At 40.7% G+C, this 22,351-nt stretch overlaps 2 protein-coding genes across 7 annotated transcripts in view; one reads left to right on the top strand and one right to left on the bottom strand.

Moving 5' to 3' along the window:
* The window catches only part of fanci (FA complementation group I), an 87,616-nt gene extending 85,528 nt beyond the window's left edge, over positions 1-2,088 (top strand). For 3 of the 4 annotated variants that reach the window (XM_059952884.1, XM_059952883.1, XM_059952885.1), the window contains exon 37: positions 568-783. In XM_059952884.1, coding sequence (XP_059808867.1) covers positions 568-783 — 216 coding nt within the window. Of the gene's footprint in view, positions 1-567; positions 784-1,949 lie in introns of those variants that run through there. The other variant, XM_059952886.1, reaches the window with a different exon arrangement.
* polg (polymerase (DNA directed), gamma) overlaps positions 810-22,351 on the bottom strand; it is a 63,348-nt gene continuing 41,806 nt past the window's right edge. For all 3 annotated transcript variants that reach the window (XM_059952889.1, XM_059952887.1, XM_059952888.1), the window contains exons 17-23: positions 18,821-18,956; positions 16,703-16,949; positions 15,754-15,876; positions 11,906-12,074; positions 8,992-9,200; positions 7,943-8,103; positions 810-2,344 (exon numbers count right to left, since the gene is read on the bottom strand). In XM_059952889.1, coding sequence (XP_059808872.1) covers positions 2,283-2,344; positions 7,943-8,103; positions 8,992-9,200; positions 11,906-12,074; positions 15,754-15,876; positions 16,703-16,949; positions 18,821-18,956 — 1,107 coding nt within the window. In that variant the 3' untranslated portion in view covers positions 810-2,282. The remainder of the gene's footprint in view (positions 2,345-7,942; positions 8,104-8,991; positions 9,201-11,905; positions 12,075-15,753; positions 15,877-16,702; positions 16,950-18,820; positions 18,957-22,351) is intronic.

Here is a 22,351-nt window from a genome sequence, read left to right on the forward strand (position 1 = left end):
CTGACCCTCATTTCTGCACTGCATCATTATTGCAAATCTAACTACTGAATCCATCAGACTGAGGAGCGGAATTAGGCCATTTGGTCCATCGAATCTGGTTACTGCATAGATTTTGTACTCAATAGGTATAACATTTGGTAAAGTTCAACAACGTATGTTTTACTGCAAGGAGGTGAAGATCCACTAATTTAAAATGACAACCTTTTGAGGGTGAACTATGGGCTATTCAGTTAGTTGATTGTCAGCAAATTTGAAGGAAGGTATCTAAAGCTTATGTTTGTAGTAAAGATTATTGATGCATTCAATGATTTGACAAAAAGTAGCAATGGTAATTGAATTATTATACAGTATCAATGAAGTAATGAACTACTTGTATAAAAATCAGTAAACTAAGCAGATTCTTCTCTTTCTATGGTATTTAATGATTGTGGCTATTTGGCCCTATCCTTGCTGTGGTGAGCTTGTTTCTACCAGTCAACCAGTTATAATGTCCAGTCATGTTTTGCAGCTGACCAGCTTTGTGATTAACCTTGCATTCCACTAAGAGGGCATTTCTCCATCTTGTAGGTGAACTTAATGCAGTACATGAAGCTCAGCACATCTCGAGATTTCCGAATTAATGTAGCCACATTGGATGCAGTGCTCCAAGAACAGGAAGATGGAGGTATTCAGCAGGATGAGAATGAACCTGGTGATCAGGTGAGTTTTGAAAAATATTTTGTAGTTTTTGCCACATACTCTTTATACTTTACCTTCCATCAGTTCAGTATTACTCACAATTAGTTGACAAAATCTCTTAATTTCAGGCAACATCTCACTCCAAGTTTACGCCAGACTGCTGTTAATACATGCTATTAAGCAAGATCCAAGGCTGCAGCTGTGGGTTTCTCCAAATAATTTGTTTTGATTGCCAAAGAAAAATTAAAGAGGAAAATGTTGAGGGGAAGCAACCAGGACAGCACTTTTAATGTGCCTTTAAGCTTGCATGAGACAGCTATATTTAAATGTTTTGTTTTTCTACTAGGGAAAAGAAAGGAAATCAATCCCATTTTCAATTTGTTGAGAGCTTGTAAGATCCACTTTTAGAAAGGAATAGGGGACTGCAAATGGATCTGTTGTTTCAGAACAGAATATTTTTGGTTAAAATAATTCTTGAGTCATTGTAGGGTAACCAAAATAAAGTTATTCATTTGAATAAAGGGCACTGGAAATGCAAAACTCAGCCAATAAGGCATCAGCTTGAGAGTGAAAAACAGTTATCACTTCACATCTGAAACATTAATTCTGTTTCTTTTATCACAGACGCTGCCTGGATTGCTGCGTCTTTTAAGCATTTGCTGCTTAATTTTCATAATGTAAATTGGACTAGGTGATGATCAAAACTGCTGCAAGGGGAAATTTATAGGAAAACATTTCAAACATTGTTACATGTATAGTCACCAGAATAGTCCTTAGCATGGTTATATACAAGAAGGTTTTTTTTCCTATCTTAAGCAATCAAACCATTGAGAGCATTTTATATTGGGTCAGGAATTTTGCACAGTGGGAATGGAAAAAACTGAACTTTTATGCTTTGATTAAATGTGCAAGTCGATTCCCTTTTGATTAGGGATGGGTAATGAGGATGGAGCACCCAATTACAGTGAGAAATGTGCCAAATACCATGCTCGTTCAAAGAGACTTTAAATACACCCCGTTATTACTGCTACCCAGTGGTTCTAATCCCTGACCCATGAATAATCACTGGGAAATAATCATACTGATTTGCCAAGTGGTTTGTTCATAGCTCATACTGATACAATTATAGTAATTACAGCACAGGAAAGAGAGAAGTAATCTTTCAGCATTACTGAAATTTTGTGTTAAATGAAGCATGTATATTTAAACAGAGGTTTCCATATTGTACAATTAATATAGTGGAACTTTTTTTTTAAACTTTCCTTATTTAGTCAAATACCACTGTAGACGAAAACAGAGAACCAAAGAAGAAAAAAAGAAAAAGATGAATTAAGAACACCGGTGAATATTTCATCCAGAGAGGATACTAAAGTTAAGCTCTTACCCATCACAAGATCTGAACCATGCAAAACGTTGTCACCTTCTTATATCAGCTTTGAATAATTTCCCATTCTGATTTTGAAGTTGGTCCTGATGGGTGATCTCAAAGCTTCAGTTTGTACAGTTAGTGTTGCAGAAATACTACATACAAGTAATTCTGGGTGAACGCTGCTCTTGCTTTCCTGAAGTTGTCTTTTGTAGTCCAACGATTTCTTCTTGTGTGCTCACTTTCGTTTAAGAGAACCGTTTGTTTTTTCAATGATTTGGTAAATATCTAATGCTTCTCCTGCCAGATGGGGAAAAAACAAATATTATACTGTATAAACTATTGCAAAGTCTGAAAAAAAATGTAGTTATAACCGTGAAATAAAATTCTTTTTCCAAATTATTGAATAGCCTTTAATGAACGTGCCTCATGGAATTGTGTTAATCAATTTTTGAATATTCAGCATCACATTTTGGTTTATTTGGTTTAATGAAGAAATTAAAATAGAAATTTGCTATATCAAGCCTAGTAAAGGCCAATCCTTCCCATATTACAGGCACTGTCCTGTGCTGTTTGGATACAGTTTCACGCATATTAGCAACCTAATTTCCTCAACCAGCTGTCTGCTTCCAATATTAACTGGCCTGGTACGTGGAATGATGAGATTCATTCTAAGTACCCCTATTAGTCATAAAGCCCATGTACTTGTAGGCATAACCCTGGCTGCTGTTTCCCTAGATGGCAGAGAGGGGTGAAATATGGCAACACTTAGCACTGTGACTACTGAAAAGCCATTCAGCTGATGAAGCGGGTGGGCAAAGGACAAGGGACATCATCACTGAGTTACTCTGCAATTTTAAACAAAAAAAATCACTCAGTAGTAATCAGCAGAAATCGGTTTGATATTCCCCTCTCTCCCTCAAGTACCCACTGTAACATTCCAGTTTTAAATGGCTTAATATATAATCACCTATTAGAAAGAATTATTATCCATCCCGGGGACCCAGGAGGAAGATTAAGATTGGGCTTAGATAGAGTCAGTATCAATCTCCTACTTGAGAGCTTGACAAAGACTCTGACAAATGCTAAGCTTGTGGGAGGCACGGCAAGGCAATGTTAAATGGGCCAATTGCCAGGATCCAGAACTTTATACAAGATTCATTTTTCACAGATGGTGCCAAAAAACCCAGATGTATATTTTGTAAGGTTCAAATGATAATGACTAAAGTGCTGCCACTTAATCTTTTAAAGCAAAGAGTAAAAGCTGATAATTAATTAACATCTGGTACTGCACAGCTCTTACAAGCCCCTCTGTCAATTCTTTTGTACGCTGAAGACTAGAGGAACAGCAGCCCTCCTGCAGAGGAGGCAATTTGTTTGTTTAATACATGGATGTGCATCATATTCAGCCTAAGAATTGAAGGGATGTAAGTATTCAATTTAAATGCACAGATTAGCAAAATGCATTTAGAGTGAAATGTTGATGAGTTACTCTAACCAGTGAAGGAGCAAAAAAAGATGTTAATTTCTAGGTCCGTTGGTCATTTCCACATTACTGATTCTTTTTTCCCCTGCCCATTCGTTACCCAGATCTTTCCTCCGTACAAGTCTAGTTGTCTTTCTCTGTGACTTCTTCCATGGTAACATGTTCCACATCACAATTAACTACTGGCTCAAAACAGCCTTTTCTCGTCTTCATAGAGCCAGTTTCTAAATTTGTACAATGTCTTCACTCTAATCCTGTCCTGCAGCATGATTTGAATGTTACTCTGAAATGAAAATTTTGCTGATTGTATTTTTGTTAAATGCTTTTCCATCCCAGCAAAAATTCATTTTCTCAAAAAAAGCTTTCTTGATCAACATAAACAGAAGTAGAATGTAGGGATTCAGGCCCTGGTGCCTACTCTGTCATTCGATACACCGATGGCCGATCTTTTACCTCACTTTTCTATACTAACCCCATATTCCTTGATTCTGCTTTGAGCAATCTGATTCTTCTAAATAATCATTCGTTGCCCTCTTTGACAAGATAATTATAATGATTCACTATCCTGAGCGTACAAATTTCTTGTTTCAGTCCTGAATAATAAGAAGCAAGAACAGAATTAGGCTATTCAGCCCATTGAGCCCGCTCCGCCATTCCATTATGGCTGATTTATTATTCCATTCAAACCCATTCTCCTGCCTTTTCCCCCATAAACTTGATGCCCTTGCTGATCAACAACCTCCGCTTTAAATATACCAATAATTGGACCTTTGCAGCCATCCAAAGCAACAAATTCCACTGATCCACCACCCTCTAAAGGATATTCCGAGGCTGTGCCCTGTGATCCCAGGCTCTGCCACTATAGGTAACATTCCACATCTGATTGATCTAGGTCAGGGGTCGGCAACCCGCGGCTCCGGAGCCGCATGCGTCTCTTTCATCTCTGTGCTGCGGCTCCCCGTGGTTTGTTAGTTTTTGAAATGTAATTCGAAATTTGAAGACGTTGCTGACCCCTGATCTAGGTCCTATAGTATTAGATAGGTTTCAATGAGATCCCCTCTCATTCTTCTAAATTCCAGTGAATAAGGGCCCAAAGCCCTCATACACGAACCCTTTCGTTCCCAGGATCATTCTCGTGAATCTATTGCTTATTTTGAGACAGTAATCCTTGATTCTCGATACCCCAGCCAACTGAGCATAAGTAATTCAGAAGAAAAAATTGTGTCTACTATTTTCCACATTATCTCCCCCGAGCTGCAGGAATGGTTACATTTTCAGGTATATCCATTTAGACAAGAATTAATGACAATTCCAACAACCACCGTTACATGTAAGTGCCAGAAAATATAGTTTTCCCACATGACCAGAGATTTTTTTCCCCGTCTGCTCACAATTAGGTCATGAAATTTGTCGTTTTATGGCAGCAGTGCATTGCAATACATAAAAACTAAGTTACTATAAGTATATATTTTTAAATTTAAATAAGTAGTGCAAAGAGAGAGGGAAAATAATATACTAAGGTAGTGTCTATGGGTTCATTGACCATACAGAAATCTGATGGCAGAGAGGAAGAAACTGTTCCTGAAACATTGATTGTATCTCTTCAAGTTCCTGTATCTCTTCCTTGATGGTAGCAATAACAGGACATGTCCTGGGTGATGCGGGTCTTTAATGAAGGATGCCTTCATTCTTGAGGTATTGCTTTTTCAGGGTGTCCTGGATGCTGGGGAGGCTAGTGCCCATGATAGAGCTGGCTGAGTTTACAACTTACTGCAGCTTTTTCAGATCATGTGCAGTGGCCCCTCTATTCCAGTTGGTGATGCAACCAGCTAGAATACTCTCCACAGTACTTCAGTAGAAATTTACTATGTCACTTTAAGAATTACAAGAACAAATAAGTAGAGCAAGAAAAAAACCCAAAAAGGTAAGGTAGTATTATTCTGGGTTCTTGGACTCTTCAGAAATCTGATGACGGAGGGGAAGAAACTCTCCCCTGCTAGACTCTACATGGTATCCAAAAGCATTTGCTGGGACATCAGCCTATGGAACTAGATCTGTGACAGGATCTGCAATCCTGTTGAGTGGAATAGAGAACTTCATGGCACTGCCAAGTTGCATGTTTAAACCCTTACATACAATTTGGGTCAAATTTGACCCGTTTTGACATTTGTCTGCAGTAAAAACACCCTAAATGCCATTTTTTTTAAACCAAAATTCGATGACTTTTCCTAAAGTGATCCAAATTGCACAAAAATGAAAATATTTAAAAATGTTATACTATTGTACAGGTGCTACAGATTTTTGTACATTGAGGCTGTTCTGGGTCAAATTTAACCTGTATCTATTGAAATGGATTTTTGATCTCTGAAACATTAATTAAGGATTAATCACCCATTTATTAATGTCAGATAGGCTATTATACATTCTAAATAGATCTGTGGTTCAAAATTTGGTATAGACACTTGTTATGAGGGGATTCTTGGGTCAAAATTGACCTAGACCATACAGTGAAGGTACAGAATATGAACAGTATATAAGGGTTTTAAATAATTACAGCAAACACGTCAACTTAAACGTTTAGAATTAAATTACTTAAAAATTGTACTTTGGATTGTCAAATCAGAGTTTGTTCTGGTCAATGTGACTAGGGCCTTTCTGAATATGTTCTGGGTGCTTTTGTTCTGCTTTCAGGATATGAGTCAGGTTTAGGTGTAAATTTGGGTATACACGCCTTAATATACCCTCATTGGGTATATTTAAACCAGAGTTGAATAGGTTCTTGATTAGTACAGGGATGGTAGGTGTATGGAGGGCTGCGATCCCAGTGCAGATCAATGGGAGTAGGGAGCTTAAATTGCTTAGCACAGACCAAATGGGCTGAAGGGCCTGATTCTGTGCTGTGCTTTTCCATGATTCTAGTAAGTGGTTCCTAAGGTCGTCATAGCCGGGGGTGGTAGTGGGGATAAGCTCCCACTACCTATAAAGTGCTCCAAATGGCATGCGACTCTAACAGCCTCTGTCAACCAAGTTCAAATCTTGGCCTCCACATGTGGCTTAGCTACCAGGGCCGGCGGAACTGTCTCTGAAGGGGAAAAGACACCTCCAAACCAGGTGCTTTGGGCAGGTGGGGTCCATCAGCCTCACATGGCAGTCCACCTAGGAGGAGGAAAACTGATTTCAAACCCGGGCAACAGCCGGTTCTTCAACTCTTCCCGCCCTGGAGAGGACGCGGTCCACCCGAGGCACAAACCCATGATCCCCTGGGATTGACAACTGCCTACTACAAATAGTAAATTCATCAAAGGTTATGGGAAGAAGGTAGGAGAATGAGGTTGAGAAGGATATTCAATGAGCCATGATGGAATGGCGGAACAGACTTGATGGGCTAAATTGCCTAATGCTTCTCCTATGTCCTATGGTCTTATATCGAAGGTTTTTGCCTCATACACTTATGCTTTGTTGAAGAATAACAGTCATTAACAAAGGTACACTAATCTAAAAGTTTTAAAAATGAGTCCAATGGAGATGATATCGGTGACATGAAACAAACATGATACTAAACCCAACTTTGCTTCACTGCACATCAGCGAATCCGGAAATGGCTACACTATCGGCATTATTTGAGTGTCCACTGCTGTTAAAATGGAAATTTTCAGAGTCATATTTTATATGCATTTAGGAATATAAATACTCCCCTCTCAGGTTAAAGTTGGAAAGTTTATTTCTCAAGCCTAGCAGCAACAACAAACCTCACTAAATTTAACTGGTTGCAAACCAACTGGCATGAAATGGCCAATGCAGAAGAATGGAAAAGCTGCAGAGAGCTGTAAACTCAGCCAGCTTCGTCATGAGCACTAGCCTCCCCACCACTGAGGATACTTAGAGAGGCAATGCCTCAAGTAGCATCCCTCATGAAGAGCCCTCACTATCCAGGACATGCCCTTTTCTCAATACTACCATCAGGGAGGAGATACAGGAGTCTGAAGACTCACACAATGTTTTAGGAACAGCTTCTTCCCCTGTGCCATCAGATTTTTGAATGGTCCATGAACCCATAAATAAATACTATCTTACTATTTTGCCCTCTTTATTTACACTATTTTTTTCTTACATTTCTTAACTTAGTAATTTTTTTATGTATCGCACCATACTGTTGCTGCAAAACAAATTTCATGACTTATCAATGATAATATTACTGATTCTAAATGTAACCAAAAACTCCCAAGATCCAATTAAAATCTTATATTAGACAATTACCTGGATTTTGACCCCAACATTTTTTTCTGCCTTTCCTATCCACTTATGTTTCAAGGCATCTGATCACTCTCACTTCAAACTCTTTATTCTATTTTGGACATAAAAACAATTTATGTTTTGTCACACAATACAATCCATACAGCTGTCAACCGTACCTGGTGGGATCCCATATCGTCTCTGCAGCCCAGCAGTGTTGGATGGTGTCTGGCAGTCCATCGTCACTTCCTTCCTCAGACAGTGATCGATATCCACTGTGCTAAAGAATGCCACCGACTGTGGCAGGTCCGGCATCCCAAGTTTGTAGGCAAACATGCAACTGGAAACGAGAGAATTGTGATTCATTGTTAGTACAGGTCACTTCATAATATTCCATTAACTGCATATCTGATCAAAGGTTAAAATTTTCTCTTTCTAAACCTCCCACATTTGTTTTCCTGGCTTGAAGATGCTAATTCTTAAAGAGCTGTGACATGGGTGCAAATGATCCTCTGGCTATTTTTCATATTTACTATAAAAAAGTAACAACATTCAGGTAAATCCCAATAACACTTAAGTCTGGTGATAGCACATGCACATTTAGGTATTAAACAGGTCATCAGTCAAAGTAAAACTTATTATCAAAGTGCATATGTTACCATACATTTTCTTTCAGGCATTTAAAGGTAAATCAATAAAATTGATTTGGAGCTTTAGGGTTCTCACATTTTTCCTGTCATTAATTCTTTAGGGTAAGAATTTCAGGTGGTAATCTTCTATACATTCTCTGATATTAAATGGAACCACTGAATCAACGAAAGACTGGCACATAACCAACGTACAAAAGATGACAAATCATGTAATAAAAAAAAATTCTGAGATCATGAGTCATAAAGAGTCCTAGAAAGTGAGTCTGTGGGTTGGAGAATCCACACCAGTTCCAGAACCTGATTGTTGGAGAGTAATAACTCTTCCTGAACCTGGTGTTGAGGGACCTAAGGCTTCTGGATCTCCTGCCCAATGGTGAGAGCATATAGAGCATGGCCTGGATGCTGGAGATCACGATGGTGGGTGCTGCCATCTTGAAGCAGTGCTCCATGTATATACCTAGTGGCCAAGGGATTGTGGTGAGAGGCATCTCCCACTCAAAACAAGAATAAAACTACCCAGCTCAACAGGAATCCTGTTTTGCATACGGACCCAAAATCAAAGGAAAAAAGTCCCTTACCGTGTCAGAAGGTTAGTAATCTGCAATGCCAATGCAGCTCGATATCTGTCTTCACTGTTCACTAAGTAACGGACCTCATCGTGAATGCTGATACAGAATCTACCATCAATACCGAATTCTTCAAACAGCCACTTCATGGACACCAACATCAGATGTAGGTAATCCACGGCTGAACTCTGTACCACCCAGTTCACTCGGCTAGTCATGAACTGTGGAGGGGAAGGAGTATTAGAATGTTAAAGTGGCTTGACTTCGTCCCATATGCCTTGAAAAGGTATTCAGCCCCCACAATTATTTTCACATATTACTGTCTTATTTTCCAAATTTAAAATATATTGAAGTAGGGTTTTTGAGCTAATTTATAAAACATTGTGCATCATGTCAAATCAAAAGAAAAATTCCAAAACCTGTCAACACTTTACTAAAAACAAAAATTTTGAGACTGAAAAAGTAATCATCCCCTCTGTGATTACTAATCCAACTTTTCTCAGGTGTAATACTGTAGATTACCAACTCACCCAATTTGGTGATGTAGAAAATCAGAGAATCACCTTTTTTTCCCCAATGAATTCATCAGAATAAACACCTCCCCCCCCCCCCCCCCGTAAGGTCCCACAGTATGATAGATTTTCAACAGACCAAACAAAAATGAAGACAAAAGAGCATTCACGACATGTCAGGGAGATGATAAATAATAGAGAAGCTCGAATCTGAGGAAGGGTACAAAACCATCTCAAAAGGCCTGGAACATACTCAGTGCAGTCAGCTGTATAAAAGTGGAAAATATATGAAACCACTGCCACACTGCCTAGGTCAGGTCATCCCTCTAGACTTAGTCGCTGGAGAAGAATGTCAGATGAAGCTACTCTGAGCTACAGAAGTCAGTGGCTGCAACTTGAGATGAAGTTCATAACTCCATTATCTCTGGCCTTGTACAAAAATGGATATTTATGGAAGAATGGCAAGGAAGAAGCCCCAGCTTTAAGAAAAAGCATATCCTTTCTTGTAAAGACTTTGCAAAGCATTCACTTAGAAGACCTCATAAAGATGTGGGAAGTCTTGTGGTCAGATGGGACTAAAGCAGAACTTTTTGGCCTTAGCACTAACGTGTGGCGTAAATCTAACACTGCACATCAGCCAGGTAACAGCATCCCTACTGTAAAACATGGCGGAGGTAGCATCATGCTATGAGTAGGGCTGATGGCACTGCTGCTAAATACAGAGAGGTCCTGCATTAAAACTGCTAGCCTCTGCCAGAAAGCTTAAGCTGGGGAAGAAGTTTGTCTTTCAGCAGAACGACGACCCAAAGCACACTGCCAGAGCAACCATGGAGTGGCTTCAAATGAAGAAAATTGATGTCCCTGGGTGGCCCAGTCAGAGTCCTGACCTTAACCTGACTGAACGTCTCTGGCAAGACCTCAAGATTGCTGACCACCACCACTCCCAACTAGCCTGGCATAACTTTTGCAAGGGGGAAATGGGCAAACCTTGCTCCATCATGTTGTGCAAAGCCAATTGAGACTTATCCAAAAAGACTACAGGCTATAAGAACCGTGAGAGGTGGTTCATCTAAGTACTGAACAAAGGGGGATGAATACTTTTGAACGGCTGACATTTTTCCATTTTTTAATTTTTAGTTTTTCATGCTTATACAATTTTCCCTGTTTTGCAGCTCTATTATGGGGAAATAAAGGAGCATGTGATTCAAAAATAAAAATTCTCAGTTAAATTGATCAAAATACCTGGTTGTCATACTCATGAGATCAAAAGGTTGGGGTTGAATACTTTCTGAAGATACTATATATTTTTATTCTGTTTTGGTTTCATTTAGTCAGCCAGAATAGAAATGATTGGTTACTGCTATGAGACTGGTTTCATTTGCAATTTATATGCAACTATCTCCCATTTATTGCAATTTCTGGGTGTATAACCTTTTATGAGTAGACACTGCTCTGGTTTCTTTCTACACTAACTAAATAAAGTGTAACTATTTGCTTAGGGTAATGTGCTCTTTACTACCTCAATCATTGGCTGAAAGTATTGATATCTAAAAAATCCCCTTTGCTGTTAATTCCTCCAGCATCACAACCAGAAAAGACTTCACTCCTTATTCTCTTTTGTGAGCCTGGGTTTGAGGAGATTAGATTTTAATAACTCTCACAATGAAATATGTTTGCTGACTCTCAGCCCAGCAGGTATAGTTGGAAAGTGAGAGCAAGTGTCTACATTTTTAATTGACATAAAGGTTAGCAATGTAAACACTCAAAAAAAGTCACACTGTCCCCTGAATAAGACAAAGATTTTTTTTTAGAGAAATGTACTGTTATATTTTTCTCAGATTCTTAAAGAAATTTACAAAGCTGGTCAATCAGCTTGGGGAGGATTATAAAATTAGAAAGGGCTTTATTTCCCTATAAAAAAGTTGTCAAAAATTAGTGGGAAGAGGGTATTAAGTTTAATTTAATTGGTAGAAGTATTAGAGGAGAAATTTTGCATTTATAATACCCAAGAGTGTATTTAAAGAGTTGTGACCTGCAGATTATGGACCCAACCCAGGAAATTGAGATTGGGTTGTGTATTTAACTGACACAATCTGTGGTCTTACATCTACCTTTCTATGATTCCTGCACGCTTTACAAACTTGCACTTCCAATTTTGTGCACATTGTACTACGAAAACACCTGGAAAGAGACAAGTCTACAATGGACAATGCCCTCACGAATGCAATGAGCAGGAGCCAAATCAGTTCAGGGTAGTATATCTTGGTGGTTCTTAGATTGGGCTTTAATGTCTGGAGAATGGGAGAAGTTAAATAGTTAAATGTAGGAATCCCATTTCTGCTTTATCTCATTATTTAGATGTTGCTATATCAAACCTTTAAGAGAGTAAGTGGCACTGAAAAGGTAGCCAATACCTCATTTCCTACTGCACTTGGTTCGAGAGCTCTGCTGATACAGCAGTCTAACGCTGGAGTGCGGGGGCGAGGTGACGTGGCGATGTATTCCAGTTTGTTGAACATCTCAGACTCTGTGCCTCCACTCCAGACTCGCCGTTTCACAACATTCCACTTAGCGCCTTTTGATCTATACAGTTTAATATTAAAAGTACTTTTATAGTCATTCAAAAATGTTAATAATTTACCATATGATATAGACACGGCTGGTATTGCCCATAAGACTATATGATATAGGAACAGAATTAGGTCATTTGGCCCATTGAGTCTGCTCCGCCATTCCATTATGAATGATTTATTACCCTCTCAACCACATTCTCCTAACTTCTGCCCCGTAACCTTTGACACATTTACTAATCAAGAACTTAGCAACCTCTGGTTTAAATACACCCAATGACTAGGCCTCCAGAGCCGTCGGTGGCAATGAATTCCAGAGACTCACCACCCTCTGGCTAAAGAAATTCCTCCTCATCTCTGTTCAAAGGGACGTCCTTGTATTCTGAGGCTGTGGCCTCTGATCCTAGGCTCCACCACTATGGGAAACATTCTTTCCACATCCACTCTGTCTAGGCATTTCAATATTCGGTAGGTTACAATGAGATCCTCCCTTAGTCTTTGAAACTCCAGAAAATACAGGCCTAGAGCCATCAAATGTTCCTCATATATTAACCATTTCACTCCCAGGATCATTATCTTGAACCTCTTCTGGTCCCTCTCCAATACTGGCAGATCCTTTCTTAGATAGGGGTCCAACACTGCTCACGACACTCCCAAGTGCCCACATATATAGAGAGGTGAGTTGTGGTCTGGAATCTCATTTACACCTGACCAACAATGCACGGCTGATTTCTTTCCATGAAAGACATTAGTGAATCAGATGGACTTCTACAACAATCCCAGTTAATGTTACGGAGACTAGCCTTACATTAAGTTCCAGATTTCCATTTTGTTGCTTCTCCAGCTACTTTGGAGGGACTTGAATTTGTGGCTTTCAATCAACAGCTCAGGACTCTGGCTGCAAGTACAGGAACTCAACCACTACGTTGCCTTTCCTTTGTTAGTCCAGTGCAGTTTTTAAGCCGATCCTGCTTCCCAACCCCTGCCACTGGATGTATATAACGGGATTTAATTTCAATTCCTCACCAAATGTTTCATGAATCCAATCAGGAACTGCAGAAGTATTATAGCTAAATCTAAGAGCTTTTTCTTGTTTGCCTCAGCCAAAGGTCATATCCAAGATCAGCAGTTTTATTATTGAAGAGTAACTATCACATGGTGCAGTAAGTTCACAGAATTTATATTATACCCTTAAAATCAAATTTGACTTTGGGCTTTGCATTTCTTTTCACTATTGGAAAGAATCTTCTAGGATCAATTCTCACAGCTTTTAATCCCCTCTTTCCCTGCACCATCAAGTCAAGTCAACTTTTATTGTCATTTCGACCATAACTGCTGGTACAGTGCATAGTAAAAATGAGACAGCGTTTTTCAGGACCATGGTGTTACATGAAACAGTACAAAAAACTAGACTGAACTACGTAATAAAAAAAACAAAGCTATACTAGACTACAGACCTACACCGGACTGCATAAAGTGCACAAAAACAGTACCGGCATTACAATAAATAATAAACAGGACAGTAGGGCAAGGTGTCAGTCCATGCTTCGGGTATTGAGGAGTCTGATAGCTTGGGGAACGAAACTGTTATATAGTCTGGTCGTAAGAGCCTGACTGCTTTGGAGCCTTTTCCCAGACAGCAGGAAGGAGAAGAGATTGCATGAGGGGTGCATGGGGTCCTCCATAATGCTGTTTCCTTTGCGGATGTAGCGTGTAATGTAAATGTCAGTGATGGCGGGAGGAGAGACCCTGATGATCTTCTCAGCTGACCTCACTATCCGCTGCAGGGTCTTGCGATCTGAGGGTGCAATTTCCGAACCAGGCAGTGATGCAGTTGCTCAGGATGCTCTCAATACAACCCCTGTAGAATGTGATGAGGATGAGGGATGGGAGATGGACTTTCCTCAGCCTTCGTAAAAAGTAGAGATGCTGCTGGGCTTTCTTTGCTATGGAGCTGGTGTTGAGGGACCAGGTGAGATTCTCCGTCAGGTGAACACCAAGAAATTTGGTGCTCTTTACGATCTCTACCGAGGAGCCGTCGATGTTCAGCAGGGAGTGGTTGCTCCATGCCCTCCTGAAGTCAACAACCATCTCTTTTGTTCACATTAAGAGACAGGTTATTGGCGCTGCACCAGTCCATTAGCCGCTGTACCTCCTCTCTGTAAGCTGACTCATCGTTCTTGCTGATAGGACCCACCACGGTGGTGTCATCAGCGAACTTGATGATATGGTTCGAGCTGTATGTTGCAGCACAGTCGTGGGTCAGCAGAGTGAACAGCAGTATGTGCCAGAAAGAGGCCAGCAATATCATGAAGGATCTCTTTTACTCTGCTCAACCCTTTCCAGGGTTGGGGAAAGTAATGGAATGATCAACACTTCCACCCAGTATCCGACCCCACAACCACTACCGCCACTTGTATTAGGCATTTCTTCCCCGGGAGAAAGGTACTGAGTGTCCAGTTTATCCATGCCTCTTATCATCTTATACACTTTTATCATCACCTTTCATCCTCCTTCAATCCAAAGAAAGAAGCCCCAAGTCCAGTGGGCATGCCTTTCATCTGAAGACTTGAACTCTAATCCAGCCATCATCCTGGTAACCCCAGGCACTGTTTCTAAAGCTTTCACATCCTTCCTATAATGAGGCAACAACTTTGTCCACAAAACAGCTAACATTTCCAAGTGTTAGAGGTGGCATTATGTGGACAACATGTTAAGGTAAGGCACAAAAGGTGATGGAGGAACTCAGCAGGCCAGGCAGCATCAAGGTTTCATGTGGAGACCCTTCAACAGGACGGAGCTCACAGCATCTTCAGAAATAGGCATCCGTTAGTCTTGTGAGACCACAGATTTGCGCCTTGGAAGGTTTCCAGGGCACAGGCCTGGGCAGGGTTGTATGGGAGACAGGTAGTTGCCCAAGCTGCAAGCCTTCCCCTCTCCACACCATTAATGTTGTCCAAGGGAAGAGCACTAGGAACTTGGCACCGGTGTCGTCACAGAGCAATGTGTCCTTGCTCAAGGACACAACACGCTGCCTCAGCTGAGGCTCGAACCCGTGACCTTCAGATCACTAGGCCGATGCCTTATCCACTGGGCCATGCGCCAACACTGCATCTTCAGAATCTCGTGTATTATGGTAAGTTCAGGGTTCTATTTTTGTTCTGGATGGTGTCATCTCCCAATAGTCATTCAGACAAGTGAAGAAGATTCCATCACACTCTCCTGACGTGTGCCTTGCAGATGGAAAAGCTTTAAGCATCAGATAGAAAGCCACGCATTGCAGGACCCTCAGCTTCTAACTGCTCTTTGCAGCGGGTGAGTTATTGATTTCAGTCACTGAAGGGACTAACGCACTGGTTCAATGTTTGTATTTTAATTGGAATTTCAATTCCTGCAGCAAAGCTGGGATAATCCTATCTCACAGCTTCATCCTCACTGTCTTCCGCTAGAGAGCAACTAAAAGGTGAAGATGAAACCAAGAAGCATCAGTGCCATGCTGTTGGTCAATACACGACTGTCAATCAGGCTCTCGTGGCTCATGTGCAAATCCACTGGGAATCATCGGGGAAAGAAAGGTTCAAATGGCATCCACTGAGTCCATACAAAATGATGCAGACAGCTCATAAGATACATTTATATCTGATTATTTTTATCTTGTTATATGGGTTAGGAATTTCATAAAGCATACTGACCTTTTTGCAGCCTTCCTTTGGATTTTCTTTGCATCTGCACTCGAGACTGTTCCGTTTTCTGCCCTCTCCACGGAGATGCCCAATTCCTTCACCAGCCACTCGCCATCTTCTGAAAGCACACACCTGGTTTAAATCAAAACAGTGGATGTAAAACAAGTTTAATCAGTTAAGTTGAGACTTTTTAAATAATACTCAGTTGTAATGAGATTGTGGGAACTCCTTGACCACTGACTCCTCATTTTTAGCTGAATCTTGGATTCATAAATGGCTTATTATGCCAGAGAAAATTACAAATATACTTAATGTATACTTTACTTTATTAAATACATATTATCATCAGTCCTGGCCTTGGCCCGAAACATCAACTGTTTATTCATTTCTGTATATGCTGCCTGCCTGCTGAGTTCCTCCAGCATCCTGTGTGTGTTGCTTTGGACTTCCAGCATCTGCAGACTTTCTTGAGCATATTCTTAAATTGCAGTTCGAGGATTCAGATTCAGATCAATTTATTTATCATGTGCATTGAAACATACTGTGAAACACATTGTTCACGTTACCAACCAACGTAACGCAAGGATTTGCTGGGGACAACCCGCAAGAGTTCCCACATAATCCAGTGCCAAGGCTTAGGGCCTAGGTTAGTACGTTTCCCTCAGCTAACATCAGAACTATTTGGGTGAGCTTGCTATGGACAATTTTTTGCAAGAGAAATGAGTAAAAAGAAAAGAAAAAAAAATCACATTCAAAATTATCAACAATGCATTGGTTTAAGGAAAGAGAAAAAAAACATCAAGTGACATAATGACAACCACCCAAGAAATACTTAATGCTGTCACTGGAAATCACTGCTTTATGCAATGTCAAAGCACTAACACGTGTCACTTCAACTGGCTATTTTCTCCTTATATGATTAAGTAGCTTGAGAGAAAATGGAACACAAAGAGCTAACCTTCGTATGCCCTTGGTAGCTGCATACATCTGCCGTGCTTTCTTTGCTGTTTCCTGAGGTGTCAGTCGGTGGTTGAACTGCAAGAGGAGCCGTTCTGCAAATGGCTGCCCGGCCCCATAAATACGTCCATAATTGAAAACCTTGGCGTGCTCTCTGCTGATGCCCACCATCGCAGCTGTCTTGCTGTGCAGGTCTGTACCACTGCTCTTTTTCCCCTGAAGCGTCATCCAGCCAAATGCAGTGCAGCCTAGAGGGAGAGGCATGGAGTCACGGCACAGAAACGTGCCCCTTGGCTATTCCAGTTTATGCCAGCCTGGTCTTCTCATAGTCCATCTACCCACAGCCCTCCATTCCATAAACCTATCCAAACTTCTCTTAAACTGAAGTTGCATCTATAACATCTGTTGGCAGCTCGTTCCACACTCCCACAACCTTCACCTGAAGAAATTCCTTTAAATATTTCATCTTTCACCCTAAACCTTTGATTCCTAGCTCTAGTCTCACCCAAATGAGGAAAGAATAGCTGCAAGCATTCATCTTACCTGTACCCTTCATAATTTTGTATACCTCAGTAAGATCTCCCCTCATTCTACTGCACACCAGTAACTACAGTCATATCCCATTCAATTTCTTATAACCTAATAAAAGCTTATCTGTTCTTATTCATTCATAAAATGTGGGTGTCATTAACAAGACCAACATTTATTGCCCATTCAAATTGTTGCATAGAGAGTGGGGATGAACTCCTTGAACAGCGGCATGGTAATGTAGTGGTTAGCACAATGCTTTACAGTTTAGGCAACCTGGGTTCAATTCCTGCCGTTGCCTGTGAGGAGTTTATAGGTTTTCCCCCTGACCACACGGGTTTCCTCCAGGTGCTGTGGTTTCCTCCCACAGTCCAAAGATGTACTAGTTTGTAGGTTAATTGATTATTGTAAATTGCCCCGTGATCTGGGTAGGAATAAATCGTGAGGTTGCTGGGCAGTGTGGCTCAAAGAGCCGATTCTGCACTGTATCTCAATAAATAAACTGGAATGCTTGTGGTGAATTTATCCCATGCTGCCCGTTTGTACTGTATTGCACTTTACTGCTGCCACAAAAAAATAAACACAAATTTCATGACATGTGGGTTTACTATTCTGATGTGGGTTACTGTTGTAGACTGAGAGCGGAAAGGGGCCAGGGAGAGGGGAACCATGGTTGGGAAAAGGAGAAGGGAGAGGGGAGCATCGTAGTGACGTCCTGTAATGGTCAACAAACCAATTGTTCGGAAATCAAATGTCCTTGTTGGGTGTATCGGTACCCAATCCGCCCCTCCCCACCACCCTGGTACTCTTCTCTACCACCTGTCCCACACCCCTCCTGTGGCATTCCACCCTCACCATTCCCAACATCTTTTGCTCCCACCAGATTTACACATTTGCTCTCTGTTCCACATTGAATCATACAGTACTGTGTAAAAGTCTTACACACCCTGGCAATATATGTGCCAAAGACCTTTGTACAGTACTGCATTTCCAAGAAAAGATTAATTTAGAGATAAATTGGAAGCAGTGCTATAAATACCTACTGACTGAACCAGCCCTTCTTTATGAATTCTCTTCATTTAAACTCTTCATTAGCACAGTTTTTTTAAATCAGTCTAGACAAGTACATATAAAGCAGATCACTTTTGAAAAAAAGACTTCAAAAATTTATATTTATGTAGCATCATCAACATAGACATACCAAAGCACTACAAAACAAGATCAATGGAAAATGGAAGCTGGGCCAATATTTTGAGTGAATTAAAGTTTTGTCATAAAGATGGACTTAAGTAGAAGAGACTGGAGGGAGAGAAGAAATAACTTATTCTAAACAAAAGAATGAAAGCACATGTACTCATAATGGAGCAAGAAGATAAAGTCATCTCAAATTATAGTAAATATTACAATATGATGGGAGGTAAGATAGAAAGATGGAGAAAGCTGATTGTGGGAGAGTTTAAACCAAGCAAAAATAACATCCAGGCATGAAACAGATCTTCTGACAGTGCTTCCTTGGTCAGAAAGTTATGTGAATGAAATCGAAACCTGAAGTTTGATCTGTGTAACCCAAATTTGGGCCCAAGTTCCTCACCATGTATTTTAGCAAAATGGGCTTCCCCAAGAATGGCAGCAATCCACAGCTCTTGTGAGTCAACATCTGCCCCGACCAGGTGGTATCCGGGTGGTACCTGAACCATGGCTTTCAATTCGCTTCCTACTCGATCACGCTGCAGGAAGGGAAGGAAAGAAATCCATTTACACTCCACATAGAACTAACAGTGAAATGTCTGCTCCCATGATGACATCACAGTGATCGAGCCCCTTCACTGGTTTGACCAGGACACCTTCATTCCAAATATTTATCAACTTAATTATCTGAGCTGGTTAGGGTCAATTTAGAATCAGAATCAGGTTTGTTATCACTGAAATACGTCGCAGAATTTCTTATTCTACAGCAATATAGTGCAGTACTTAAAAAGTACAATAAATTAAATCATCAGCATCATTACACATGTTGTATGATGTGGGTGATCATGGTGACCATGACTATTCTTGGCAAATTTTTCTACAGAAGTGGTTTGCCATTGCCTTCTACTGGGCAGTATCTTTCCAAGGCAGGTGACCCCAGCCATTACCAATACTCTACAAGAGTATTGGTACGTGACATCAATGCTCGCATAACCAGGAATTGTGATACGCACTGGCTGCTCATACGACCATCCACCACCATGGCTTCACGTGATCCTGATCAGGGGGCTAAGCAGGTGCTACACCTTGCCCAAGGGTGACCTGCAGGCTAGCAGAGGCAAGGAGCACCTTACACCTCCTTGGGTAGAGACATATCTGTACCTGCCACCCAGACTATACATTACAATAAAAATATAAACATTTCATACAATAGTGTAAATTGAATATATATATATTAACTGACAGTGCAGAAAGACTTGCTGTCTCTTTGCACTATCAACAGACAGTTCAGTGTTCGTCTTCAGGCTCCTGTACCTCCTTACTGATGGTAGTAATGTGAAGAGACCAGGTTGTGGATGATGAGAGTCTTTAATGGTGGATGCCACACTGAGCTAGGGACAGAGAATAACCAGGCAGCAATCTCAGTGTGACTACTTAGTTACTCTCCTAGACTTGCGTGAATGTCAACACATTGGGTTTAGCTGTTTTGCCTTTCTCCAATTCCAGTGCAAATTAGGCCAGACTTCCACTTTGCACCCTCTGTGAAGATACCAACCCTCTGTTGCCTGGATACTAACTCACGTCAGCTCCTGCAGTCACCAACCTACGCACGTTCCAAGATCAGCAACAGCTCAATATTAAAATTTACATGGCAACTTCCAAATCCTTCCATGATCTCACCCCATCTTTCCCAGTAATCTCATACAAACCCTCAAAGATCTTTTACTCCAACAATTCAAGCCTCTTGTACATTTCTTATTTTAATTGCTTCAACATTTGCAGTCTTGTAGCTATTCAGCCCCTAAATATTTTATATCCGTCCTGCCTCTCTTTCCTCTATTAATTTGCCTCTGCGAACTACCTCTTTGAGCAAGCTGCCCAATATATCCTGACGAAGGGTCTCAGCCCAAAATGTCGACAGCACTTCTCCCTATAGATGCTGCCTGGCCTGCTGTGTTCCACCAGCATTTTGTGTGTGTTGTTGTTTGAATTTCCTGCATCTGCAGATTTCCTCGTGTTTGCTAATATATCCTTACTGTGTCTTTGTTTCAAACTTAACCACGAAGCACACTGGCAGGACCATGTTAAAGATCCTGTACAGATGTACCCAGTTATTTCAGACAATAGTGTAAAATGGACAACTGTGAGCCAGTAACCTATTTTTCATCAATGAAAATGGAGAGTGAGAAAGACAAAGAGAAGTCTACTCATCTGTATTACCTTCCAGCAGGAAGGCAAAATGCCCTGAACCTCAATAACCACCCTTTATTGTTGGCATGCCATGTTGGTGCCGGAATGCGTGGCAACACTTGCAGATCCACATTGCATTGGTTAATGCAAACAACGCATTTCAATGCATGTTTCGATGTACATGTGATTAAATAAATCTGATTGCTATAGAGTGGCATGTGTGGCAAGGACTGGGGAGCACTGGATTCAAATGGGTTAATGCCCTGGAGAAGTCATCAGGCCCAAAAATATTTTATGGAATAGATTGATGGGGAGGGCTAGTGCACAGGATTGAAATATGCTGCAGAGAGTTGTAAGCTTAGCTCCATCATGGGCATTAGCCTCCAAAGCATCCAGGAGCAATGCTTCAAAAAGGTGGTGTCCATCATTATATTATGGACCCCCATCATCCAGGTCATTGCTACTATCAGGAAGGAGGTACAGAAGCCTGAAAGGCACACACTCAGCAATTCAGGAGCAGCTTCTTCCCTTCTGCTATCCAATTTCTGAATGGGAATTGAACCCATGAACACTACCTCACTACTTATTGTTTCTATTTTTTGCACTACTTATCTAACTTAACTGTTTTTATATATATATATATATATACTGTAACTCACAGCTGTTTTCTATTATTATATAACCATATAACAACTACAGCACGGAAACAGGCTATCTCGGCCCTTCTAGTCCGTGCAGAATGCTTACTCTCACCTAGTCCCACCGACCTGCACTCAGCCCATAACCCTCCATTCCTTTCCTGTCCATATACCTATCCAACTTTACCTTAAATGACAATATCGAACCTGCCTCTACCGCTTCTACTGGAAGCTTATTCCATGCAGCTACCACACTCAAAGTAAAGAAATTCCCCCTCGTGTCACCCCTAAACTTTTGCCCCCTAACTCTCAACTCATGTCCTCAATACATTATGTATTGCTAGTACTGCTGCCGCAAAGACATAAAATTTTATGACATAGGCATGTGATATTAAACCTGATTCTGATTCTGCTAGTAAACTAAATCGCAGGCTGTGATACATTTGAGAGAAAATAGCAATATCCAACTCTACAACCACAAGAGGGCCCCACAGTAGTGTAGCAGTTAGCACAATGCTATCACAGTAGTTCAACTCCAGTTTGTACGTTCTTCCCGTGACCTTGTAGATTTTCTCCGGTGCTCTAGCTTCCTCCAGAGTCCAAACACAATTGTGTTAGTACAAACCCCATTTCCAGAAAAGTTCCAGAAAACCCCATTTCCAACTACAATTAAGTTGGTCAGTAAAACTATTGAAAATCTTTTCTTTGTACTTTTGTCATTTAAATAAAGGATCACGTGAATTAACATATCACAGATTTTTGTTTTTATTGCATTTTGGAAAATATCCCAAATTTTCTGGAAATGGGGTTTGTAGGTTAATTGGTCATTGTAAAGAGTCCTGATATTAGTCTAGGGTTAAATAGGTGGGTTGCTGGGCTATGTGGCCTGTTGGTCTGGAAGTGCCTGTTCTGCAGAGCATCTCGAAATAAATAAAATATTTTAAAAAATACAGAGCTTGGGCTGGCCAGGAGCAATAAGAAAAAGCTGAAACACAAAATACTGGAGGAATTCAGCAGGTCAGGCTGCATCTATGGAAATGAATAAACAATCAACGTTTTGGGCCACGACCCTTCTTCAGGACTGGAAAGGAAGGGGGAAAGCGCCA

Source organism: Hypanus sabinus, chromosome 28 (genome assembly GCF_030144855.1).
Source record: "Hypanus sabinus isolate sHypSab1 chromosome 28, sHypSab1.hap1, whole genome shotgun sequence".
Lineage (NCBI taxonomy): Eukaryota > Metazoa > Chordata > Chondrichthyes > Myliobatiformes > Dasyatidae > Hypanus > Hypanus sabinus.